Source organism: Elgaria multicarinata, chromosome 23 (assembly GCF_023053635.1).
Source record: "Elgaria multicarinata webbii isolate HBS135686 ecotype San Diego chromosome 23, rElgMul1.1.pri, whole genome shotgun sequence".
Classification (NCBI taxonomy): Eukaryota; Metazoa; Chordata; class Lepidosauria; order Squamata; family Anguidae; genus Elgaria; species Elgaria multicarinata.
Window position 1 is genome coordinate 4,284,715 of NC_086193.1, and position 21,986 is coordinate 4,306,700.

General features: G+C 49.0%; 2 protein-coding genes across 7 annotated transcripts in view; one reads left to right on the plus strand and one right to left on the minus strand.

Moving 5' to 3' along the window:
- The window catches only part of LOC134412979 (scaffold attachment factor B1-like), a 40,282-nt gene extending 28,409 nt beyond the window's left edge, over positions 1 to 11,873 (minus strand). For 4 of the 6 annotated variants that reach the window (XR_010026446.1, XR_010026447.1, XM_063146988.1 and 1 more), the window contains exons 1-7: positions 11,511 to 11,873; positions 8,432 to 8,519; positions 6,678 to 6,742; positions 6,307 to 6,585; positions 3,378 to 3,440; positions 1,851 to 1,878; positions 391 to 925 (exon numbers count right to left, since the gene is read on the minus strand). Coding sequence is in view for 4 of the 6 variants with exons in the window: in XM_063146988.1 (XP_063003058.1) it covers positions 391 to 925; positions 1,851 to 1,878; positions 3,378 to 3,440; positions 6,307 to 6,585; positions 6,678 to 6,742; positions 8,432 to 8,519; positions 11,511 to 11,723 (1,271 nt within the window). In the remaining 2 variants the exon portion in view is untranslated. The remainder of the gene's footprint in view (positions 1 to 390; positions 926 to 1,850; positions 1,879 to 3,377; positions 3,441 to 6,306; positions 6,586 to 6,677; positions 6,743 to 8,431; positions 8,520 to 11,510) is intronic. The other 2 variants (XM_063146991.1, XM_063146993.1) reach the window with 2 other exon arrangements.
- Positions 11,874 to 14,492: 2,619 nt separating this feature from the next.
- The window catches only part of LOC134412980 (scaffold attachment factor B1-like), a 42,108-nt gene continuing 34,614 nt past the window's right edge, over positions 14,493 to 21,986 (plus strand). The window contains exons 1-4 of the mRNA XM_063146994.1: positions 14,493 to 14,752; positions 20,394 to 20,481; positions 21,529 to 21,593; positions 21,705 to 21,902. Coding sequence (XP_063003064.1) covers positions 14,546 to 14,752; positions 20,394 to 20,481; positions 21,529 to 21,593; positions 21,705 to 21,902 — 558 coding nt within the window. The 5' untranslated portion in view covers positions 14,493 to 14,545. The remainder of the gene's footprint in view (positions 14,753 to 20,393; positions 20,482 to 21,528; positions 21,594 to 21,704; positions 21,903 to 21,986) is intronic.

Genomic DNA, 21,986 nt, shown 5'->3' on the forward strand with positions numbered 1-21,986 from the left:
ACTCAGTTCTGAAAGGAGAATTAACTCTTTCGGTGGGGTGGGGGGGGAGAAAGGCTTTCAAAAACCCAACAGGGAGGTCAGAGGTGACCAAAACAGAGCTAACTGCTTACACAGGATAAAGGTTAAGAATGCAACCTTGGAAGACCGAGATATAAAACAAACGTTTAAGAAAGAAAGGGGGAAAAACAAAATCAAAAATCAAACCATCTTCTACCAAAAAAAAGTGTGCAAGGACAAATAAAAGTAGCTTCTGCTTAGAATAATAAAGCCAAAATCTCGTTAAGGCCCTCAACAGGGTCACTGGAGGAATCACAATGCATTTGCATTCATACACGACCAACGGGGAAGAAAAAAAGACAGCATCTGGTCTAAAACGGAGAAAAAACAAACCTCGTGTTCTGATCACCACCCTCTTTGGCAGAGGACTCTCTAGTGGCAGAGGACTCTTCCTCACAATTAGCCTTGGCTTCCATCTTCTCGGCATCTTGGCTAACCACTTGGGGACCTGCGTCCGTCTCCGGAGTTTCCTCACTACCGGCTTCCACAGTTTGGGCTGCTCTGCTACTCTCACCTCCACCTCCTCCTCCTCCTCCACCACTCCTGCTCTCTACCGCTAAAGAGTCAGAGTCCAGCTTGGCTTCCTCAACTGTCTGTTCGCTCGGCTCCCCTTTCGCTACCACTAAGTGCTTCGCTTCTTCTTCCTCCTCCTCTTCCTCCTGGGTCTGGGCCGCAGCCTGGCCTGACTGGCTGTCCGTATCTAAGAGGTCTTCGTCCGGACGAACGGCGGCGGCAAGCGCATCTTCCTCGTCCTCGGCTGCCTTTTTGCCCGGCAACGGGGAATTCGCTTCCTCCGCTTCAGAAGCGTCTTCTTTAAGGGGCTCAGTTTTACAAGTGTCACCCAAAATGTCGAGCATTTTCTCATTTTCTATGGATTTAACAGGAATAGAATGGCACAAGGTTTAATCACCAGGGAAACATAGCAAAGACAAATGCGGAACGGGCATGGCTGCCAGACTAACCCGGAGAGAACGGCTCACGCTACACACAGAGATTGGAAAACCCTCGGGTATATCACATTCAAACGCCTAAAACTAACTGCAGTCTAACATGGCTATCGGAGCACCGCCTGAAAGAGAGAAGGAAGAAAAACCTTTATGCACGGCGTTCCCGGCTTGTCCTTTGGCTGTCTTCAGGCAGAACTTTTTCAGTCTTCCAGAACCTAACTTCCAAAGTCCAGGATGCTTATATAGACTGTGTCCATCCTTTCTGACAATTCAGCTTCCAGATTTTACTGACATTCCTTTAAGGAGGCTAGTCCACATGTGAACACCGGAACAACTTCAGAATGGAATTGGAATACGTTTGTAGTCCAGTAGGCAAAGTGGAACGAATTTCCATGACCAACCCATCTTCCGTCTTCAAGTATCCACTTACGTTTTCGGTCCCTACTTTTACAATTCAACTGCCCTTCTCTAGTCAAAGTTACAGTACTGAGGCGCTGTGTAATATCACAAGATCTGCTCTGCACATGGGCTCGCTCCTTGTAAGGCTCAGTTTGCTCCCCCCAATTAAGGGATTTAAAGCAAGTCACCTGTTCTCAAAAGACTGGTCATGTGAAATAAAAACAGAGGGTGCTGTTACAGATCTGGTGATATGACCAACCTTCCAATCTCTGTGGCTTTTCTCTTTTGTGTGTGCGCGTGATTTGGACTGTGCACCAGTTAGAATTATCTATAGATATTAACGGAATAAAACCAAAGAGAGTAACTAAAGGAATTTGTGTGTGGAAACCTATGCGGAAGGTTCGGGTCAGAGGACAGGTGGAGCCGCATGTTTTTAAAGAACAGTACCTGATTCCAAGGGGAAATCTTCAAGTTCCTATTAAAATAAACAAGAAAAATGTTTTTTTAAAAACCTCATCATGCGGCAAGATGAAAATCAAAGCTAGAGAGAGATCGAGAGATCAAAAGGAACCATTTGAGAACTCCTGGGTCGTCTTAGAAGAGTCAACAATAATAGTGACAGGCTGTCTCCCCAGCGTCTTACGAAGGAAAGAACAGCAAGCTGAAAAACCAGATCAGCCCCATCGGCAGGCAGGGGAAGCACAGCTGAATGGAGCGTGCTTCCTCCTCCCTCTCAGGAAAAGACACACTGATCCGAGTGCCAGATACACTGGGGAACGCAAAGCTATAGGAAGGCACACTCTGGCCTCTGCCGTGGGCCGCTGGGAGAATGAGCCCTCCGCTAATTACAGCTCTGCTCCAATGCTTGCTCTCGTCTTAACTCCTTCCTTTCCTTGTATATCGAGTCTCTTAGATTATGACCCGGCAGGCAGGGCTGTCTCATTCTTTTTATCTCTGTACAATGGTTTGAAAACGTTAGGCCCTTTATAAGTGGTGATTGACACAGACACACGGCACTTGTTTGTACCTGAGGGCCATGTCCTACTATAGAGGTGCAGGCTCTGTGCCCCCTGTAGAAATCCCCCAGGAGCTCCTGGGGGATTTCTACCTTCATTCCTGGTTCCTATGTAGATGCAGGAACATTCAGAAACTACACTTCCAGTTCTCAGCTTGGTTGCGTCGCTCATTCTAGATGTGTCCCTTTTGCAAAGACACAGAATCAGAGAAAAAAGGCGCATAGGGCTTGTGATGCAGAGGCAGAAGCCCACGGGGCGGCCCTGACAGCCTAACTGCAACGAGGCAATTACGCAGCATTACAGCTGCACCAGGACAGAATAACATAGCTGCCTTCAGATGGGGAAATGGAAAAGAATTATCCCCGATTCAGACTGAATTTTTCACTGCTTTTTTTTTTTAAAAAAAACCCAAATACATTTCAAACAGATATCTGAGGAATTCATTCCACAATTCACTTCTTCAGGGAATTTAGCCAATCCTCCCTCCACCAAGCCAAGAGCTCTCCCAATGACCAATAGCAACCAAGCTTCCATTTCTGACGTAGGTTATTAAAAACACAACTTGTTTCATTCAAAGAAACACAACTCTACAACATGCTCGTGACCCCAAAGCTCTTCTGCACCCCCCCCTTTTCTGCCCAATATGGATGTCAAAGCATCCGTCAGATCAGGAGCTGCCGAGAGCTTGCATACAGACACTGCGGGGGCACCGCATGGCCCCACATGTGCTCCTGGCTAACGAACATGCAGGTGCAGTTTTGCCCGATCTGCCGTTGCTCATGATCTGCTTCCTGGGGGCAGGGGTGAAGGAGGAGAGAAGGGGATGTGAACTGCAAGGCTCTAAACACGTCGGCTACGCTACTCGCTGCAGTCTCCAACCAGAAAGTCAACATTTAGCCTTTTCCTGTATTAGAATTTCAGATAGATAAAACCAAAGTGTTGGGTTTTTCCAGGTTACCTTCAAATTCGCAAAGTCAGAGGATGCCAGATTGAGAGTGCCTCCCGCATCTTCGCCCTCTACCTAAAAGAAGTAAAAGCAGCTTCAATCTTCTCAAAAAGCAACCATTCCTTTATTGAAAATAACCAAAGAAGGAACAAGCAAAGCCTTTTAGCCCACCCACGCCACCCCCTCATCCCTCCCACCCTCCGTGCAAAATAGCTGGGAGTCAATGAATATTTGCTAGCTCTCCCAAAACAGCAATGAATGGAGCTGGGGAAATTTAAAAACAAAAACTATGACAACAATGACAACAACAACTCTTTGGTGGAGGTGGAGATGGTTGTGTTGCTGCAATGGTTCATGATTCTCTCTCCAGGGAGCGCTTTGCTTCTGGATTACTACCCGCCTCTCTACACCACCTTTTACTTCTGCTTGATCCAATTTTTACAAACGCAGTCAGAGTAGGTTGTTTGGTGAGCAAGACGCATATCGTTGGCCAAACCCAGACACATATAAAAGATCCAAAAGATGCTGCTTTAAGAAGCAGGGGCCTAAAGTACGAAGACCGCATTTCGTGTGCATCTTCAGCGCGTTGACACAAGGGAGAATCCTGCCTACGCAAGTTGAGGGGTGGGGAAGCTTTGCTCAGCCTTCTGACAGCATGCAAGGGAAAATGAGGCAGATACAATCTCGACCCACAACCAGGTCTGACTGCAACGCCTTTCCTCTCCGTAGATTTGGACAACCTATTCTACTGCCAATTCCGCCCTGCCGCTGAGCCCGGCATTTGCAATTACAGTGAGAAGAGGATGAAACAGGACTAGATTGGCTGGAGGAACCCAGTGAGCAATAAACTCCGCAGCAAAACGACTGCGGTGTGGGCAGCAGGGAATCTGCCCAGCTCCCACAGGGCCCATGGTTTGAAGCTGCCATGAACTAATAAGCCTGATAGGGGGAGGAGAGGGGAAGACAGAGAAAGAACTGGGGGAAGACAGAGAAAGGTCATTATGGGCATGGTGCAGACTCCTCCACCCTCAACCCCATCACTCTCTCCTGTATCTGGCTTTCGTAGGTGTGAAAGAGAAAAGGGTGTGTGCTGTAATCTTATGGACAATAAGCCCATCAGAAGGATATATTTATTCTACAGCACCTAACGTACCTTTAGGTGCTTACTATTAACAGTAACACCAGTGTTTCAGTATCACTGGTTTCTACACCACTCAAGCATAGTGCGCTTCGTAGTCCTTTTCCCATTCATCCTCCAAAGACCCCTGTGAGTTAGGCTACGATTGCACTAATTCTGCAGAGGGAAATATTGCTCCAAGCCACCTAGGAAATGCATGGCTGGACAAGACAGGAACAGAGAGCTTGATGCCATGTTTTTATCCCCTAGCCGAAGAACAGTGAGCTCTTTTTTTCTTAGGCATATTCAACTCACCACACTTTCAGTCCTTCTACTTCTTGGGTCTCTCAATGAACAGAAAGAGCGCTGCTGGATCAGACGAAGGGTCTATCTAGCCCAGCTTTCTGTTCACACAGTAACCAAACAGATGCCCCAATGGGGCGTGAACGTAACTCTAGTACCCTTCTGCTCATGTTCCTCAGCAACTGGACAACTCCTCCAGCAAGGGACAACTCTTCTCCACCTACCAGTGGTATTTAAGACTTGTTGAGGTTTCAAAAACCCCACTCAACCCTCTCACCTACCCCCTGGCCAGGGAAGTTCCTTGCCTGAAGCTCTTCCAAAATTCTGAGGGAGCCTGTCCCTTCCAGGGGAAAGCCCAACACTTCTACAGGTCCTGCTTCAACTGGTGGATGGAAGAAATAACCCATCACGGGACACCCTGCCCTGTCCAAAATGAACGAGCCCTGGTGCCATCCACCACTGACCCTAAACACGTTGCAAAAGCCCATGATGCACATGTCTTCCTGACTATAAGCCTCAAACAACCTTTTCACCCTACGGAGCACATGCTTTCTGGCGCGGCCTCAGCATTACGCACGAACTGCCTCCCAGTCCAAAAGTGATGTTTCCGTAGCACTCTTAATTTGCAAAGGTGGAGACGTCTAGAAGTGGGACTTAAAGCTCACGTCTCCCAGATCCAAGTACAATTCTGTGTCCAACGAACTGGGCTAGCTCTCTCCCCTTCCCTGTCCCAAGATCTCAGGACACATTAAAACACTTTACAGGCTAGAGTAGTCACACTGAATTTGGGAGGAGCATCCCAATACAAAGCACTTTACTCTGGAATTGGTTCACAAAAGTACTTCCAAGTAAGCCTGTTTAACTTTGCAGCCTGAACTAGCTGAAACCTTAAGTACTTCTGCTTAATGGCATTATAAACTGTGGACATAGCTAGACCTAAGGTTTATCCCTGGATCGTTCAGGGGTCAAACCTGTTCATCTAGGTGACACACAGGGGATCCAGTGCTCAGGCAGAGGCGAACCCTGGTCTAGCTGTGGCCTGTGTGTCTGGTCCCTTTTGTTTGCAGTGTACTGTGTAGCTAAGGTGGCTTTTATGAGTTTCCTCATGGATCCTCAGTCAAACACACAGAGAATGGGGCTACATAAATATTTGAGTCCAACCAAGTCACGAGCTGGGCTGCAGTCAACCCAGGGTTCCACACGCTTTTCTAACACACAGGACGATGAGCAATGGGAATGCATATGGCAAAAACAAAGCTTTTAACCTTGAAATCAAAACTCTCTCTGGATTCTTGTCACTAGGGACGGTGTTCATGACGCATGCATTTCAAACTTATCAGTTTTAGTCCAGAGTGCCATGGCTGTACACCGCAGTACACACACACACACACACACAAAAAGGATGCATCTCATGGAGTTTATTTTTAGCTCCCCAGATTATTTCGGCTAATTTAATTTGGAGAAAGAAACGTTTGGGGTGATTTAGCGATGCGATTGCGCCCATTTTTAAGAGATGCATACCACGGCTACGGGCATTTCCCTCGATTCTTCGTTAATATCTGACAAGGGTGGAGGTGCCTCCGGGTTACCTACAGGACATTCTGCAAGCTGTTCAGGAACTTCTCTCCTTTCTGCACCAGCATTTTCTTTACTATCAGAGAGGGAGTCAAGTCTACTATCAGCACTCCCATCCTCCTGGCAGTCTATACCACTGCCGTTATCTATTTCAGCTTCATCTAACACACTAATATCCATCATGTCAATATCCTGCAAGTTATCCAAACTTGCTTCAATATCCTCCTGCGAAAAGAAAAAAAGCCACATATATAATAGTTGTTGGGACTTCAACGCAGAACTGCTACTTTGCGGCGGCAACAGCCGGCCAGACATACCTGCCCGTCTCCAAAATCATCCTCAAGTCCGTTGTCTTCAACTCCCTCTTCCTCTGGCCTGCGCCCTGAAAAGGTCAGAGGCATTAACTACATGTACACATCATAAGCCTCAGGGCAGAGACGGTTTTAATGTTGGTCTTTGTTAATTGTTTGCAGAGCCTTTTTCAGCTAAAGGGCTTCTGGGGAACATCTTGCCCTACGGGGATGGGAGACGCAACTTGGGGAGCTGCCGTTGCCCATCACCCAGGGCTGGACCCTCCCCTTCCCCAAGTGCTACCAGGGCACCCAAGAAACCATCTTGCCTCGAGGGGATGGGAAAATAAACTGATTAGGCTTCAACTCGAAAGAAGAGAAACCGCAGAAGAGAAGGAAGGAAAGAGGAACATGCCAGCAAAGAACAGGCCAATAGATGCAGTCCGGAGCTAATATATCCCCTAACCTACCTTGCAGGGTTTTATTTATATATTTACTGCATTTATGTCCCGCCTTTTTCCTCCAAGGAACCCAGGGGGGTGTACACGATCCTCCTCCTCTCCATTTTATCCTCGCAACAATAACCCTGTGAGGTAGGTTTTGTAATACTTTTGTAAGCCGCCGTGAGAGCCTTTTTTGGCTGCATGGCGGCATAAAAATCCTTAAATAAATAAAAATAAATAAATAAATAGGTTAGGCTGAGAGACTGTGACTGGCCCAAAGTCACCCAGTGAGCTTCCATGTCTGAGTGGGGACTAGAACCCAGATCTCCTGACTCCCTGACCAACCCTTTAGCCACTACACCACAACTGGGTTGATGTGAGCATAACATGAAGAAGGCACACGTACGTTTCCTTGAGGTTCCTTGCAAAAGGGGGGAAAAAGGCAGGATATAAATGTAATAAAATGATATATATATACCTATCTTTCTGTGCTGCTTCTGGATGTTGGAGGAGGGCAAGTACAGTGGAACACTCCTCTCTATAAAATAGCCTTGTATTCCAGCACTCATCTGGTAGTCACTGACTACAGAGAATTCCATGCAGCAGAGTAAACTGGCCGGCCGAGGGGAGCTGGGGTGCTCCGTCCCTCCCCTGCACCCAGTACAGAAACTAAGTGGGCTGCCAGCTGAGGGGAAGACGTGCTCTACCACCACCAGCACAGAAATGCAGCAGGCTGCTGGAAGAAAGATGGAGCTTTTTGCCTCTCCTTTGCCTGCCCCCTAGCAAGTTAGTCGAAACTTTTTGCAGGCTAGTAATTCATTCATCGTTCACATTATTATTTTATTATTATTACAGCAGTGCAGCCCTGACACACGTTTGCTTGTGAGAACAGGGCCTCCGGTTGCAATTCTACCCATACTTTCCAGAGAGTAAGGCCCTTTGAACACAGTGAGGTTTTTCTTTTGAGTGGAGATGCATTTGGACTCAGCTTCCAGCTACTTCTGCTGAGATGCCAAAGGAGTAAAAAGCACAGTTAATTAGTTATGGCCTTCAAGCCAGCTTCGACTTATGGCGACCCTATGAATCAGAGACCTCCATCCGCATCTGTTGTTAACCAACCTATTCAAAAAGCACAAGAAAAGCGGATCTGATCCGATATGTAAATTTTGAATACAGCTAAAGCTGTGGGGGGTGGGGGGGTGTTTCAGGCCGCCTGTTTGACAAGATATGGCTTCTTTGTTCGGAGGGGTGGGGGACTGGGTTTGCCCTGAATCTGTATTTCCACTAAGTTTAATTCCTCACTTAACCAAAGAAATGGAAATGTATTCTTTTGCATACCTTTGCTGCTTCTCTTGGGCGCCTTCTTAGGGATTATTTCTGACACCATGGGAATTTCGTCAGGGTCTCCCCCCTCCTCCTCAATAGCCTGTTAAAGAGACACAACGTTGCTGTTTTTAAACCGAGCGACCTTGCGTTTCACAGAGAATGTACTAGAGGGAAAACACAGGTTTTAAAAATCATTTTTACTTACTGCATTTCTATACCGCCCAATAGCTAAAGCTTTCTGGGAAGTTAAATAAAAGTTACAGTCCAAAGATACAGCTGTGTTTAACCCATAGAATCATAGAATAGCAGAGTTGGAAGGGGTCTACAAGGCCATCTAGTCCAACCCCCTGCTCAATGCAGGAATCCACCCTAAAGCATCCCTGACAGATGGCTGTCCAGCTGCCTCTTGAAGGCCTCTAGTGTGGGAGAGCCCACCACCTCCCTAGGTCACTGGTTCCATTGTCGTACTGCTCTAACAGTCAGGAAGTTTTTCCTGATGTCCAGCCGGAATCTGGCTTCCTTTAACTTGAGCCCGTTATTCCGTGTCCTGCACTCTGGGAGGATCGAGAAGAGATCCTGGCTCTCCTCTGTGGGACAACCTTTTAAGTATTTGACTATCATTCATCTAGAGCAGGAGCACAAACATCATGGCTTGTAAATACCAACTGTTGAAAATTCCTCGGGGCTATTCCCTGGCCAAAAGAGCTATAACGCACCTGAATTTTAGCACAGCTGTGACTGGATGGCATTGTGTCCACCCCAGAAACAGAAGGTTGCAAAGGCAGAAGCTAGAGTAGTGTAGCGGCTAGGAAATTGAGCTACGAATCCCAGTTCAAATCTTGCCTCGGCCTTTTCGCACCACTGACTAGCATGCATATACACTGTACTTTTACATACTTCATCTCCTAAAGCCCTCTCACTTTTTGGTTATGATATAAATGCAGAAGGCTTGGGAATTCCTATATTCTCTGCTACCTTTTGGTGGAGTTGGTGTTGAGAATCTGCCGCGCTAAAATCCTAGATTAGACAGATTCATAAAGGGTAAGGTCATCAGTGGCTACTAGCCATGTTAGCTACATAATCCCTCCAGAATGAGAGGCAGTGTGCTGTTGAATACCAGTTGCTGGAGAACACCCTAATGTTCTGCTTATGGGCTTCCCAAGATGCACCTGGTTGACCATGGTGGGAAACAGATTTCTGGGCTATATGGATCTCTGGAGCTGATCCAGCAGCCTTCTGCTTATGTTTTTATATTTCACTGTTTCCTGCAGCCTGATGGAACGGGGAGACTGCTCTCACCTCTATCCCAGGAAGACGAGCAAATGAACACACGCAACCACAAAGAGTCATGGGGCACTTTAAAGACCGACACATTTATAACAGCAGTAATTATTATTATTATTATTATTATTTATATAGCACCATCAACGTACATGGTGCTGTACAGAGAAAAACAATAAAATAGCAAGGCCCTGCCGCATAGGCTTACATTCTAATAAAATCATAATAAAACAATAAGGAGGGGAAGAGAATGCACCAAACAGGCACAGGGGAGAGTAAAACTAACAGTATAAAAGTCAGAACAAAATCAAGTTTTAAAAGCTTTAGGAAAAAGAAAAGGTTTTAGCTGAGCTTTAAAAGCCACCAGTGAGGGAGGAAGCAGCAGCCAGGCACCTCTCCACCGTGCCTGGGTCCAGCTCCACTGAGAGCCCCCTCCCTCCTGCTACCAACTGTCACTGAAGAGGCCACCAGTGAGGGAGGAAACAGCAGCCAGGCACCTCTCCACCATGCCTGGGTCCAGCTCCACTGAGAGCCCCCTTCCTCCTGCTACCAACTGCCTCTGCAGAGGCCACCAGTGAGGGAGGAAGCAGCAGCCAGGCACCTCTCCACCGTGCCTGGGTCCAGCTCCAGCTGAGAGCCCCCTCCCTCCTGCTACCAACTGTCACTGCAGAGGCCACCAGTGAGGGAGGAAGCAGCAGCCAGGCACCTCTCCATCATGCCTGGGTCCAGCTCCAGCTCAGAGCCCGCTCCCTCCTGCTGTCAACTGTCTCTGCAGAGGCCATCAGTGAGGGAGGAATCAGCAGCCAGGCACCTCTCCATCGTGCCTGGGTCCAGCTCCAGCTGAGAGCCCCCTCCCTCCTGCTACCAACCAGTGAGGGAGGAAGCAGCAGCCAGGCACCTCTCCATCGTGCCTGGGTCCAGCTCCAGCTGAGAGCCCCCTCCCTCCTGCTACCAACCAGTGAGGGAGGAAGCAGCAGCCAGGCACCTCTCCATCGTGCCTGGGTCCAGCTCCAGCTGAGAGCCCCCTCCCTCCTGCTACCAACTGTAACTGCTGAACTTTGCAACTAAGATTGTAGTACCTGAATTTGCTTTCCTTTCCCCCCTCCTCCTCCTCCCTCCCAATCCCCTTTCCTTTCGTGTCATGTCTTTTTAGATTGTAAGCCTGTGGGCAGGGACTGTCAAGAAATACTTTTGTAAGCCGCCGTGAGAGCCTTTTTTTGGCTTAAATAAATAAAATAAATAAATAAATAAAAGCTGCGATTGAACTTGTAGTTCTCAAATGTCCTGGAAGAGCGTCCCTGGCGTAAGGGGGGGCGGAAGAAAACGGACGAAGCCGAGCAAGGGAAGGAGAGACCCTTGATTTAACTTAATCAAGCTTTAAAAGCTTTAGGAAAAAGAAAAGTTTTTAGCTGAGCTTTAAAAGCTGCGATTGAACTTGTAGCTCCCAAATGTCCTGGAAGAGCGTCCCAGGCGTAAGGGGCAGCGGAAGAAAACGGACGAAGCCCAGCAAGGGAAGCAGAGACCCTTGATTTAACTTAATCAAGCTTTAAAAGCTTTAGGAAAAAGAAAAATGTATTATTTTTATTATTATTAATCATAATACAAAACGGAGGCACCTCTGCTAACAACCCCTCCTCCAAAAAGAGGGAATGGTGCCCAAGCACAATTCCACAGCGAACCCGGAAGCGCAGCTGCGAGAAAGGCTCTAATTTGGAGTCTATGGGCCACGCGAGGCCTGCACGGCGGCGCATGCGCAGAGCGGGCTTAACCCTTCCCGCGCCGCCCTCCTCCCCCCCGCCCGTTTCTTCACCTTCTTTAGCCGCTCCAGGAGGACGCTCTTGTTGCCGCCGCTGTCCAGGTTGCGGCGCTTCAGCTCGGCCCTCAGGTCGATCACCCGCAGCTCGCTCAGGCGCCGCGTCGTCGTCGTCGCCGCCCCGCCGCCGCCGCTTCCCAAGCTCTCCGAGCCGCCGCTGAGGGGAAACGTCGCCTCAGCGGCCAGCCCGGCCTGGCTGTCCGCCGCCATAGAAGCCCCCGCTGTGGAAAACCGGGACTTTATCCCTCCTCAGGAATCACTTCAGCCTCCCAACCAGTAAAATAATAACAATCACGAAAGTCGGCTGGAAAAGTCAGTTTGTGCCTGGCGCGCAAGTCCTCCCTCAGCGCACAAAATGGCGGCCGGGGTGCTCAGCGCGCACGCGCGGGGTCGCCCCGCCCCGGACGGAAAAGTGGAGAGCGAGAGAGAGTGTGAGTCTTCTGCGCGTGCGCATTTATCTGGGCAAGACGCGCATTCGTCGTTGGGAAGGTGAAAGGGCGGAGCCATTCGTCTGCGGGTGAGGCGGAAAGATGAAACAAAGGGGGAGGAGCCGCGCCTGCGCAATTTACGTTCGATTATTACGCAATGCGTAGCCGCGACTATAAATGCAGCAAAATTATAGAAAGGACGGAGTTACGAGTTTATTCCTATATATATATATATATATATATATATATATATATATATATATATATATATATATATATGTATATATGTATATATATACACACACACACACACACACACACACACACATACACACACACAAAATTTATTTTATTTATTTATTTATTAAACTTCTATACCACTCCCATAGCCAGGGCTCTCTGGACGGTTTACAGAAATCCTAAAATTGAGATAAAAACAAGAATACAAAATTTAAAACTCTAAAACATTTCCCCCCCTTCTTTTTAATTCCATATACCTTGAATTCCATCTCCAGGATCATAGACAGGATGCCTATGTACACTAGTAGCTGGGGAACATGGGCAGGAGAGTGCTGTTGTACTCGTAATGTTGTAAATTGCACATAGTAAGAAGAGCGTTCCTGGATCAGACCAAGGTTCCATCTAGTCCAGAATTCAGTTCTTAACAGTGACCAGCCAGCTGTTGTCAAGGTACCCACAAACAGCACCCTCCCACCCATGTTCCCCAGCAACTGGTGTACATTCATGTTCTGCTTGTGGGTTTCCTGTGGGCAGCTGGTTGACCACTGTGCGAACAGAGAGCTGGGCTAAGATGGACACTTGGTCTGACCCAGCAGGGCTCTTTATGATTAAAAGGTACTTTTAAAAAAGGCAACACCAGAAACTATTAAAAACATTAGATGCATTGAATTGAAGATAAGCCCCTCCAAAGCTGAAACATTTGGCTTCGAGGATGCAGTGCAATCCTAAGAAGTAAGACCTGAACTCTATGGGTCTTATTCCCTAGTAAATCTGCATAGGATGGCAGTCTTAGGCCAGATCTACACCAAGCAGAATATTGCACTATGAAAGTAGTATATGAGAAGCAGGAGCCACACTACTGCTTTATAGTGGTATTGAAGTGCACTGACAACCGTTGGGGCCCATTGACACATACCATACACTGCTTTCATACTGCTTTCATAGTGCTATATCCTGCTTGGTGTAGATGCGGCCTTAGTACTTCTGTTGTTAAGCTTTGTAATGAAGTATTCCGAAAATTTGCTACCACTACTAATAAAAGACACGCATAAAAAGAATCACAGAATAGTAGAGTTGGAAGGGGCCTATAAGGCCATCCAGTCCAACCCCCTGCTCAATGCAGGAATCCACCCTAACGCATCCCTGACAGATGGTTGTCCAGCTGCCTTTCGAAGGCCTCTGGGGGGTGGGGGGGAAGAGCCCATGACCTGCCTCTTCCATTGTCGTACTGCTCTAACAGTCAGGACGTTTTTCCTGATGTCCAGCTGGAATCTGCCTTCCTGTAACATGAGCCCAATAACACCACATCCTTATAAAATAAAATTAATCCTGCTTTAAAAGCATGTATTCTTCTATTTTGCGGTTATTTTATTTTAATTTGCTTCCCGTAAACATGATACCGACAGCTCTTAAGACAAGAGTTTGGACACACGACCTGTGCCGTTTTACAAATATAAATATTCTAAATAAATAAATAAATAAATAAATGTTACAATCCCTTGTAACGTAAGTATGTTCCACTATGTTCAACCTCCTTATTGTTTTACTATGATTTTATTAGATTGTAAGCCTATGCGGCAGGGTCTTGCTATTTACTGTTTTACTCTGTACAGCACCATGCACATTGATGGTGCTATATAAATAAATAATAATAATAATAATAATAATTAAAAAAAACAACAACCAAGTCTAAGGAAACTTCTACTAAAACGAGAAATCATCCAAGTATTTCGTTTATAACTCTCATCGTTTCTATCTCTAGGATGCGGGCCTGAATAGAAGAAATCTTGCGCTCTTTGGCGCGTGCGCATTGCTGGGTTTTTTTTTTTTTTTTACCGACCCACCCCACCCCGTTCTTCCTTTGCGCGTGCGCAGAACTACCCCCTTTCCCTGCTTCTGCGCGTGCGCCCTCCGTGCCTCACGCACCGCCGTCGCTCTTCTTCTTTTTTCCTTTGCAAGTATTCTCTCTTTTTCCCCCCACTCCCATTTTGCGCGTGCGTCGTTCCGTTTCTTCCTCCCCCCCTCCTTCAGCGCGCGCATGCGCAATGCTACCTTCCCGCCCCACCCGTCGCTGTCCCCTTTAGCGCGCGCAGTACCATCGTTCCCTCAGGTCTCTCTCTCTCTCGCGCGCTCTCTTTTTCTTGCGCACGCGCGCGGCTCTTCGCCCCGCCCCGTTCTTCCTTCTCCCTCTGCTCCGTCGACGTCCTCCGCAGGCGCGCGCAGGCGCAGTGCGAGCGCTCTCCCCTCCCCCCCCTCGCTCGGCGGTGCCTTGTCTACGGGTCGAGGCCTTCCCGCCATTTTGTCTGAGGGGACCTCGCGGAGCCGCTCTTTTCCGCGCGCTGTATGAGAGGATAAGCGGCGGGGATGGCGGGCGCTGAGGCGGGCGCGGGCCCGGCCGGAGACGAGGCGCCGGCGGCGGCGGCGGCCCTCTCCTCTTCCCCTTCCTCCGCTGCGGCGGGGTCGACGCGGCGCCTGAGCGAGCTGCGGGTGATCGACCTGAGGGCCGAGCTGAAGCGCCGCAACCTGGACAGCGGCGGCAACAAGAGCGTCCTCCTGGAGCGCCTCCGCAGCGTGAGCGCCGCCCTCTGCCCTTCCCCGTCCCCTTCCCCACAGCCTGAGGGGCCGGACTCCAGTTCCCATCATCCCCACCCCCGGGAGGGGGGACGTGGCTGGGCGGGCAAGGCCCAACGCCTCTGCAGGGCGCCGGCTTGGGAGCCTCTGCTTTCAGTATATATCGGGCCCAGGGATGATGGGAGTTGCAGTCCATTCCGTAATGGGGGGCGCCGGCTTGGGGGAAGGCTGCTCCATATTATGGGCTGGCAGGCCAGACTTCCCCCGCAGAGAATCATTTTATACTGGGCTACCGTGTTTTCTGGGAGTTGCACCTAGTACCAAATTCCCCCTTCCTAAGCCTGAAGGGATGGACTCCAGTTCCCATCATCCCCCGCACACACCCAGTATGGGGGACGTGGCTGGGCGGGCAAGACCCAACGCCTCTGGAGGGCGCCAGCTTGGGAACCTTTGCTTTCAGTATATATCGGTCCCAGGGATGATGGGAGTTGCAGTCCATTCCGTATGGGGGGCGCCGGCTTGGGAACCTCTGCTTTTATATATCAGGCCCAGGGATGATGGGAGTTGCAGTCCATTCCGTAATGGGGGGCGCCGGTTTGGGAACCTCTGCTTTTATATATCGGGCCCAGGGATGATGGGAGTTGCAGTCCATTCCGTATGGGGGGCGCCGGCTTGGGGGAAGGCTGCTCCATATTATGGGCTGGCAGGCCAGACTTCCCCCGCAGAGAATCATTTTATACTGGGCTACCGTGTTTTCTGGGAGTTGCACCTAGTACCAAATTCCCCCTTCCTAAGCCTGAAGGGATGGACTCCAGTTCCCATCATCCCCCGCACACGCCCAGTATGGGGGACGTGGCTGGGCGGGCAAGGCCCAACGCCTCTGGAAGGCACCGGCTTGGGAACCTCTGCTTTCAGTATATATCTGGTCCAGGGATGATGGGAGTTGCAGTCCATTCCGTAATGGGGGGCGCCGGCTTGGGAACCTCTGCTTTCAGTATATATCAGGCCCAGGGATGATGGGAGTTGCAGTCCATTCCGTATGGGGGCACCGGCTTGGGAACCTCTGCTTTTAGTATATATCAGGCCCAGGGATGATGGGAGTTGCAGTCCATTCCGTATGGGGGGCGCCGGTTTGGGAACCTCTGCTTTTATATATCGGGCCCAGGGATGATGGGAGTTGCAGTCCATTCCGTATGGGGGGCGCCGGCTTGGGAGCCACTGCTTTTATATATCACGCCCAGGGATGATGGGAGTTGCAGTCCATTCCGTAATGGGGGGCGCCGGCTTGGGAGCCACTGCTTTTATATATCACGCCCAGGGATGATGGGAGTTGCAGTCCATTCCGTATGGGGGCGCCGGCTTGGGAACCTCTGCTTTTAGTATATATCGGGCCCAGGGATGATGGGAGTTGCGGTCCATTCCGTATGGGGGGCGCCGGCTTGGGGGAAGGCTGCTCCATATTATGGGCTGGCAGGCCAGACTTCCCCCGCAGAGAATCATTTTATACTGGCCTACCGTGTTTTCTGGGAGTTGCACCTAGTACCAAATTCCCCCTTCCTAAGCCTGAAGGGATGGACTCCAGTTCCCATCATCCCCCGCACACCCCCAGTATGGGGGACGTGGCTGGGCGGGCAAGACCCAACGCCTCTGGAGGGCGCCGGCTTGGGAACCTCTGCTTTCAGTATATATCGGGCCCAGGGATGATGGGAGTTGCAGTCCATTCCGTATGGGGGCGCCAGCTTGGGAACCTCTGCTTTCAGTATATATCGGGCCCAGGGATGATGGGAGTTGCAGTCCATTCCGTAATGGGGGGCGCCGGCTTGGGAACCTCTGCTTTCAGTATATATCGGGCCCAGGGATGATGGGAGTTGCAGTCCATTCCGTATGGGGGGCGCCGGCTTGGGAACGACTGCTTTTATATATTGCGCCCAGGGATGATGGGAGTTGCAGTCCATTCCGTATGGGGGGCGCCGGCTTGGGAGCCACTGCTTTTATATATCTGGCCCAGGGATGATGGGAGTTGCAGTCCATTCCATATGGGGGGGCGGCGGCTTGGGAACCTCTGCTTTTATATATCACGCCCAGGGATGATGGGAGTTGCAGTCCATTCCGTATGGGGGGCGCCGGCTTGGGAACCTCTGCTTTTATATATCGCGCCCATGGATGATGGGAGTTGCAGTCCATTCCGTATTTGGGGCGCCGGCTTGGGAACCTCTGCTTTTATATATCGCGCCCATGGATGATGGGAGTTGCAGTCCATTCCGTATGGGGGGCGCCGGCTTGGGAACCTCTGCTTTTAGTATATATCAGGCCCAGGGATGATGGGAGTTGCAGTCCATTCCGTAATGGGGGGCGCCGGCTTGGGGGAAGGCTGCTCCATATTATGGGCTGGCAGGCCAGACTTCCCCCGCAGAGAATCATTTTATACTGGGCTACCGTGTTTTCTGGGAGTTGCAGCCCAGCGTACCTAGTACCAAATTCCCCCTTCCTAAGCCTGAAGGGATGGACTCCAGTTCCCATCATCCCCCGCACACCCCCAGTATGGGGGACGTGGCTGGGTGGGCAAGCCCCAACACGTCTGGAGGGCGCCACTTTGGAGACGTGTGCTTTTGTATCGGGCTGTCATATGGCCCAGGGATAATGGGAATTGCAGTCCAGTATGTATGGGGGCACTGGGTTGGGGAAGGCTGCTTCATATGGGCTGGAAGGTCAAAATTCTCCTGCAAAGTAGCATTTTAGATAGACTTGCAATATTTATTTTTATTTATTTATTTAAGCTTTTTTATCCCGCCATTCAGCCAAAAAAGGCTCTCGCGGCAGCTAACAAAAATATTTCTTGACAGTCCCTGCCCACAGGCTTACAATCTAAAAGACATGACACAAAAGGAAAGGGGATTGAGAGGGAGGAGGAAGAGGGGGGGAAGCATAGCAAATTCAGGCACTACATTCTGTATTGTCTGGGGATGATGGGAGTTACAGTCCAGCATGCCTGGAAGGCCTCTTCGTATTATGGACTGGCAGGCCAAGTTTCCATCCCCTTCTCAAAGTATTATATTGGTCTGCCACGTTGCCCGGGGTTGATGGGGCTTGCAATCTAGGCTATCTGGAGGGCGTGAGGTTAGGGGAAGGCAGCTTCATGTTTATGGGCTGGCATAGCAGTTGTCCTCACAAATAAGTAAGTTTATACCAGCCTGACATGTCAGGGGATGATGGGAGCTGCAATCCAGCATTTCTGGAGGGCGTCAGGTTGGGGAGGCCTGCCTTATATCGTGAGTTGGCATAGCAGATGTTCCAAAATGGGGTGACGGGAATTTGTGGGGTTGTAGGGAATAGTGGGAGGGGGCCAAAATGGGAAAGAATTGAGGAGGGAGCTTTGCTAAGGAGAGGAGGGATGGAATTAGGAGGAGAGGAGGGGCACGAAGGCAGCGGAAGCAGCCCTCCCCTGTTAATCTTTAGCATTTAACCAGAAGTGCACTGCCCCTGTGCATGGGGGTTCTTTTAGCTGCACTAATTAACAGCCATTGATGGATCTGCCCTGGACCCCCTCCTGAATAAGATCATTGATTTTGTCTGATCCTGCTTCCCAAAGTGGCCAAGGCAAGCTCCTCTGGAAAGCCCATAACCGGGACATGAGGGTCTCCCGTCTTTCATGACGACAGTGTTTACTCAAGACTGCCCTTGTGCATGGAGGATCCATTTTGCTGTCAAAATCGTCCATCATAAGAGTCTTCTGGATCTTACATGCACCAGTTGCTGAGGAACATGGGTGGGAGGGTGCTGTTTTACTCACATCCTGCTTGTGGGTTCCTGGTTGACAGCTGCTTGGCCACTGGGTGAACATATTGCTGGACTAGTTGGAGCCTGGGTCTGATCCAGCATCAGGGCTTTTCTTATGTGCTTAGGTTTCTCCCCTGTCTCATAGTGGTAAGATCCAGGGTCATCCAATGAAGTGGGAGATTCAGGACAGCCAAGAGGAAATATTTCCTCATGCAGTACACGGTTTGCTCATGGGATTTGCTGCAATAGGATAGAGGTTTTTTTATGGTGCTTATATAAATTTATATTGAGTTTTACTCATTCGTATTATAACCTGTTTTGAAAAGCTGCTAAGAAATATGATACGTAAAAATAAAATCACTTTGCTGGCTTTAGAAGGAGTTTGACATGTTCTAGAGAACGAGGCTATCAAAGATGATGAGTCACGATGACCATATGTGCTGCCTTCGGGGTCAGAGGCAGGCTGTGTCTGAACACCAGCTGCTCGGCAGCAGCAATAGTAGAAGCTTGTTGCTCTTGAGGCTTCTCATGGCCACTGCGGGAAACAGGGTGCTGGGCTAGGTAGGCCTTGGGCCTGATCCAGCATGGATCTTCTATTCGTCTGAGAGACCCAAGAGAGTATTCCCTAAAGGTAGAAGGGCTGAAAACGTGGCAAGTTACATGTGCCTAAGAAAAGAGGAGTTGGCTGTCCTTAGGCGAGGGGATAAAAAAATAGGGCAACAAGCTCCGTGCCCATCTTGCCCCAGCCGTGATTTTCCCAGGTGGCCTGGATCAATCTTCTCCCCTGCAGAATTAGTATAATGGTTTTATCCAGCATGGCTGCTTTTACCTTATGACAATAAGGAAGTGCTGAGGGAGGGGAATGATACGTGCTGGGGGAAGGGGATTAAGCGGAGGTGGGGGTTAAAGGGAGGATAGGCTGGGATAGAAGGGGGGTTTGCTACAGAAGGGAAGGCTGAGGGGGGTCGTCAGATGAAGGGATGGGATGGGAGGAGGGAAGGGGAGAGCTCAAGCCAGCATAAGCTGGGGCGGAAAAGGGTGGTGAATGGTGGAGGCATAGGGAAAGTATGGGGAAATGGGGTGTGTGCATTGCGTGGGGGGTGAAGGGAATGATTTGAGCGGAGGGAAGAAAGAAGAGGAGGAGGAGCTAGATGGAAAAGGAGGACTAAAGGGATGCTGTGCGGGGGGAGAGGGGTAGTGAGCGAGGAAAAGTGGAAAATTAGAAATTCTGTAGTGGGGAGGGAATTTGGGGTGCAGAGTAAGTAGTGGAAGGGTGAGTGGTGAGTAAGGGAGCGCAGTGCGGTTAAGGCCCATATGAGCATGAGAGGGGGGAGATGGGGTAAAGGGGAAATGGGGGTGGTAGGAGGAAGCTGTATTTGGTGAAATATTGAGTTAGAGGGATTGGGGGGTACTGCAGAAAGTTTGCCATGGGGTGGTGGGGCAAAGTGAGCATGAAGTCATGTTGATATTCTGCATTTTATCGTAAAACGGCAATAACAAGGCAATGATGGAAAGACACCCAGGAGGTGAATTGGGGAATGATGGGGTGTTCACGGGATGCATGGGAGGGAAATAAAGGGAGAAGGAAGATGGATACTGAGGACATTGGGAATACTTTGCTGATGGGAGGGGGGGGAACAAATTGAAGTTAAAAGGCGGGAATGCGGGGGTGGGGCTGTGGTTATAAAAAGCGATTAACTGAAAGGGATGAGCAAGGATTAGGAGTGAAAGGAAGAAGAGGTAAAAACTAGGGAGGCACGATGGGACCTGGGCCTCCTTATGGGGCAGATGTGCAGGAAGTATATAAAACAAAAATAGACACTTGCTCTTCCCAAGATGCTCACAGTTGTTCCTTCCTAATTAGGCCATTGAGGAGGAAGGAGGGAATCCTGATGAAATCCCAGTGGCTTCGGAGATCACTACCAAGAGAACCCCCAAAAGAACTGTGAAAGGTACAGAGTGGCTCTCGCTCCTGGCTTGCTATTCAGATAGAATGTGCTTTTAAATTGTGGGCACCTGCTTTCTTTCTAGATCGATTCCTTTGCACAGATGTAAGCATATGTTTTAAACTAGTACCAAATTTCTGGCTTACAGAGGAACCCTATGGTCCTAGGTTAGGTGTCCCAGGGACCATAAGGATATAGTGGCTTTCCCCTTCCAAGGCTGTGGACTCAGCTAGAATCTCAGGAGGGAGAAGTACACTTCTGCAAACCTCAGGATTCACCAGAGCTTGCTGATTGTCGCTCTAGTTTCTTAATGCCCTAATTTTTGTCTCCAGTCTTGTTTGCACTCACCACTGGAGTTCACCGTCGGTGGGATTAATGATCATGATGGCTTTTGATCAACTAATTCATGACATGTCATGTTTGCTCCTTCAGAGTCAGTGTGGCCAATCATGCCAATAATTCCAAGTTAGGAAGTTGGAGTGGGGTGATATTGTCCATACAAAAATTAATTCCTCAGTGGTGAGATAGTGTGAACACTTCTAAAGGTAAAACCACATTTGTTTTGTTCTTGAGATATCTTTGAGCTCACATTCTGTGCTTTAAGCCAGGAATTGAAACTTTTTTTATTCTTGGGAACTGTTTTGTTCTCCAGGCAGTGGTCTGGGAACCAGAAACTGAACATTCTTACCAGCATAGGTGGCACAACAAAGTTAGCGCTATCTAGCAATCAGTAATTCAGAACTGTAGTGTACAAATGTATAGTTTGCAAATACGTCTAATATACAAACCCCAGGGTGGAATACATATATTTTTACCACTTGCAAACTCCCCCTCCCTCCCCCCGTAGTCAGTGAAGCTTAGGTAACCCTTTTACCATACTGGGATTAAAATGGGGAAGGACAAAATAACTGCTTTTGGCCTTGCTTTCAGCTTATAAAGCTGCTGGTGAGCCATCCCTGTTTTTAAACCTTAGAACATTGTCTTGATGTAAAGTATTTGTAGAAATATATATAGCAAGCAAACTGTCAATATTGAATTATGCACTGTTTTTAGGCCGTAAACCTGAGGAAGAAGGTGGCGATGACAATGGACTGGAAGAGAACTCAAGAGATGGACAGGTATGGGAGAATAGGATGCACGAATTCAGAGTTTCTTTTAAAAACCTGTTTCAAGAACAGTGACAATGGTCTGTTATAATAATAATCTTGTCCACCCCATCCCCATTACAGGAGGATATTGAAGCAAGTTCGGATAACTTGCAGGATATTGACATGATGGATATTAGCATTTTAGACGAAGCCGAAATAGATAACACCAGTGCCGTGGATTGTGGAGATGACTACAGTTCTGAGAACATTCTTGACTCTGACAAAGACAATATTGATACTGAAATGAAAGAGCCTCCAGAGCAGCTGATGGAAAGCGAGGTAGATAATTGGTGTGTTACATGCGGAGATTCACAACCAAAGTTTTGGGCTGCCTAGTTAAAGCCAGTATGTGAAATTCATCCC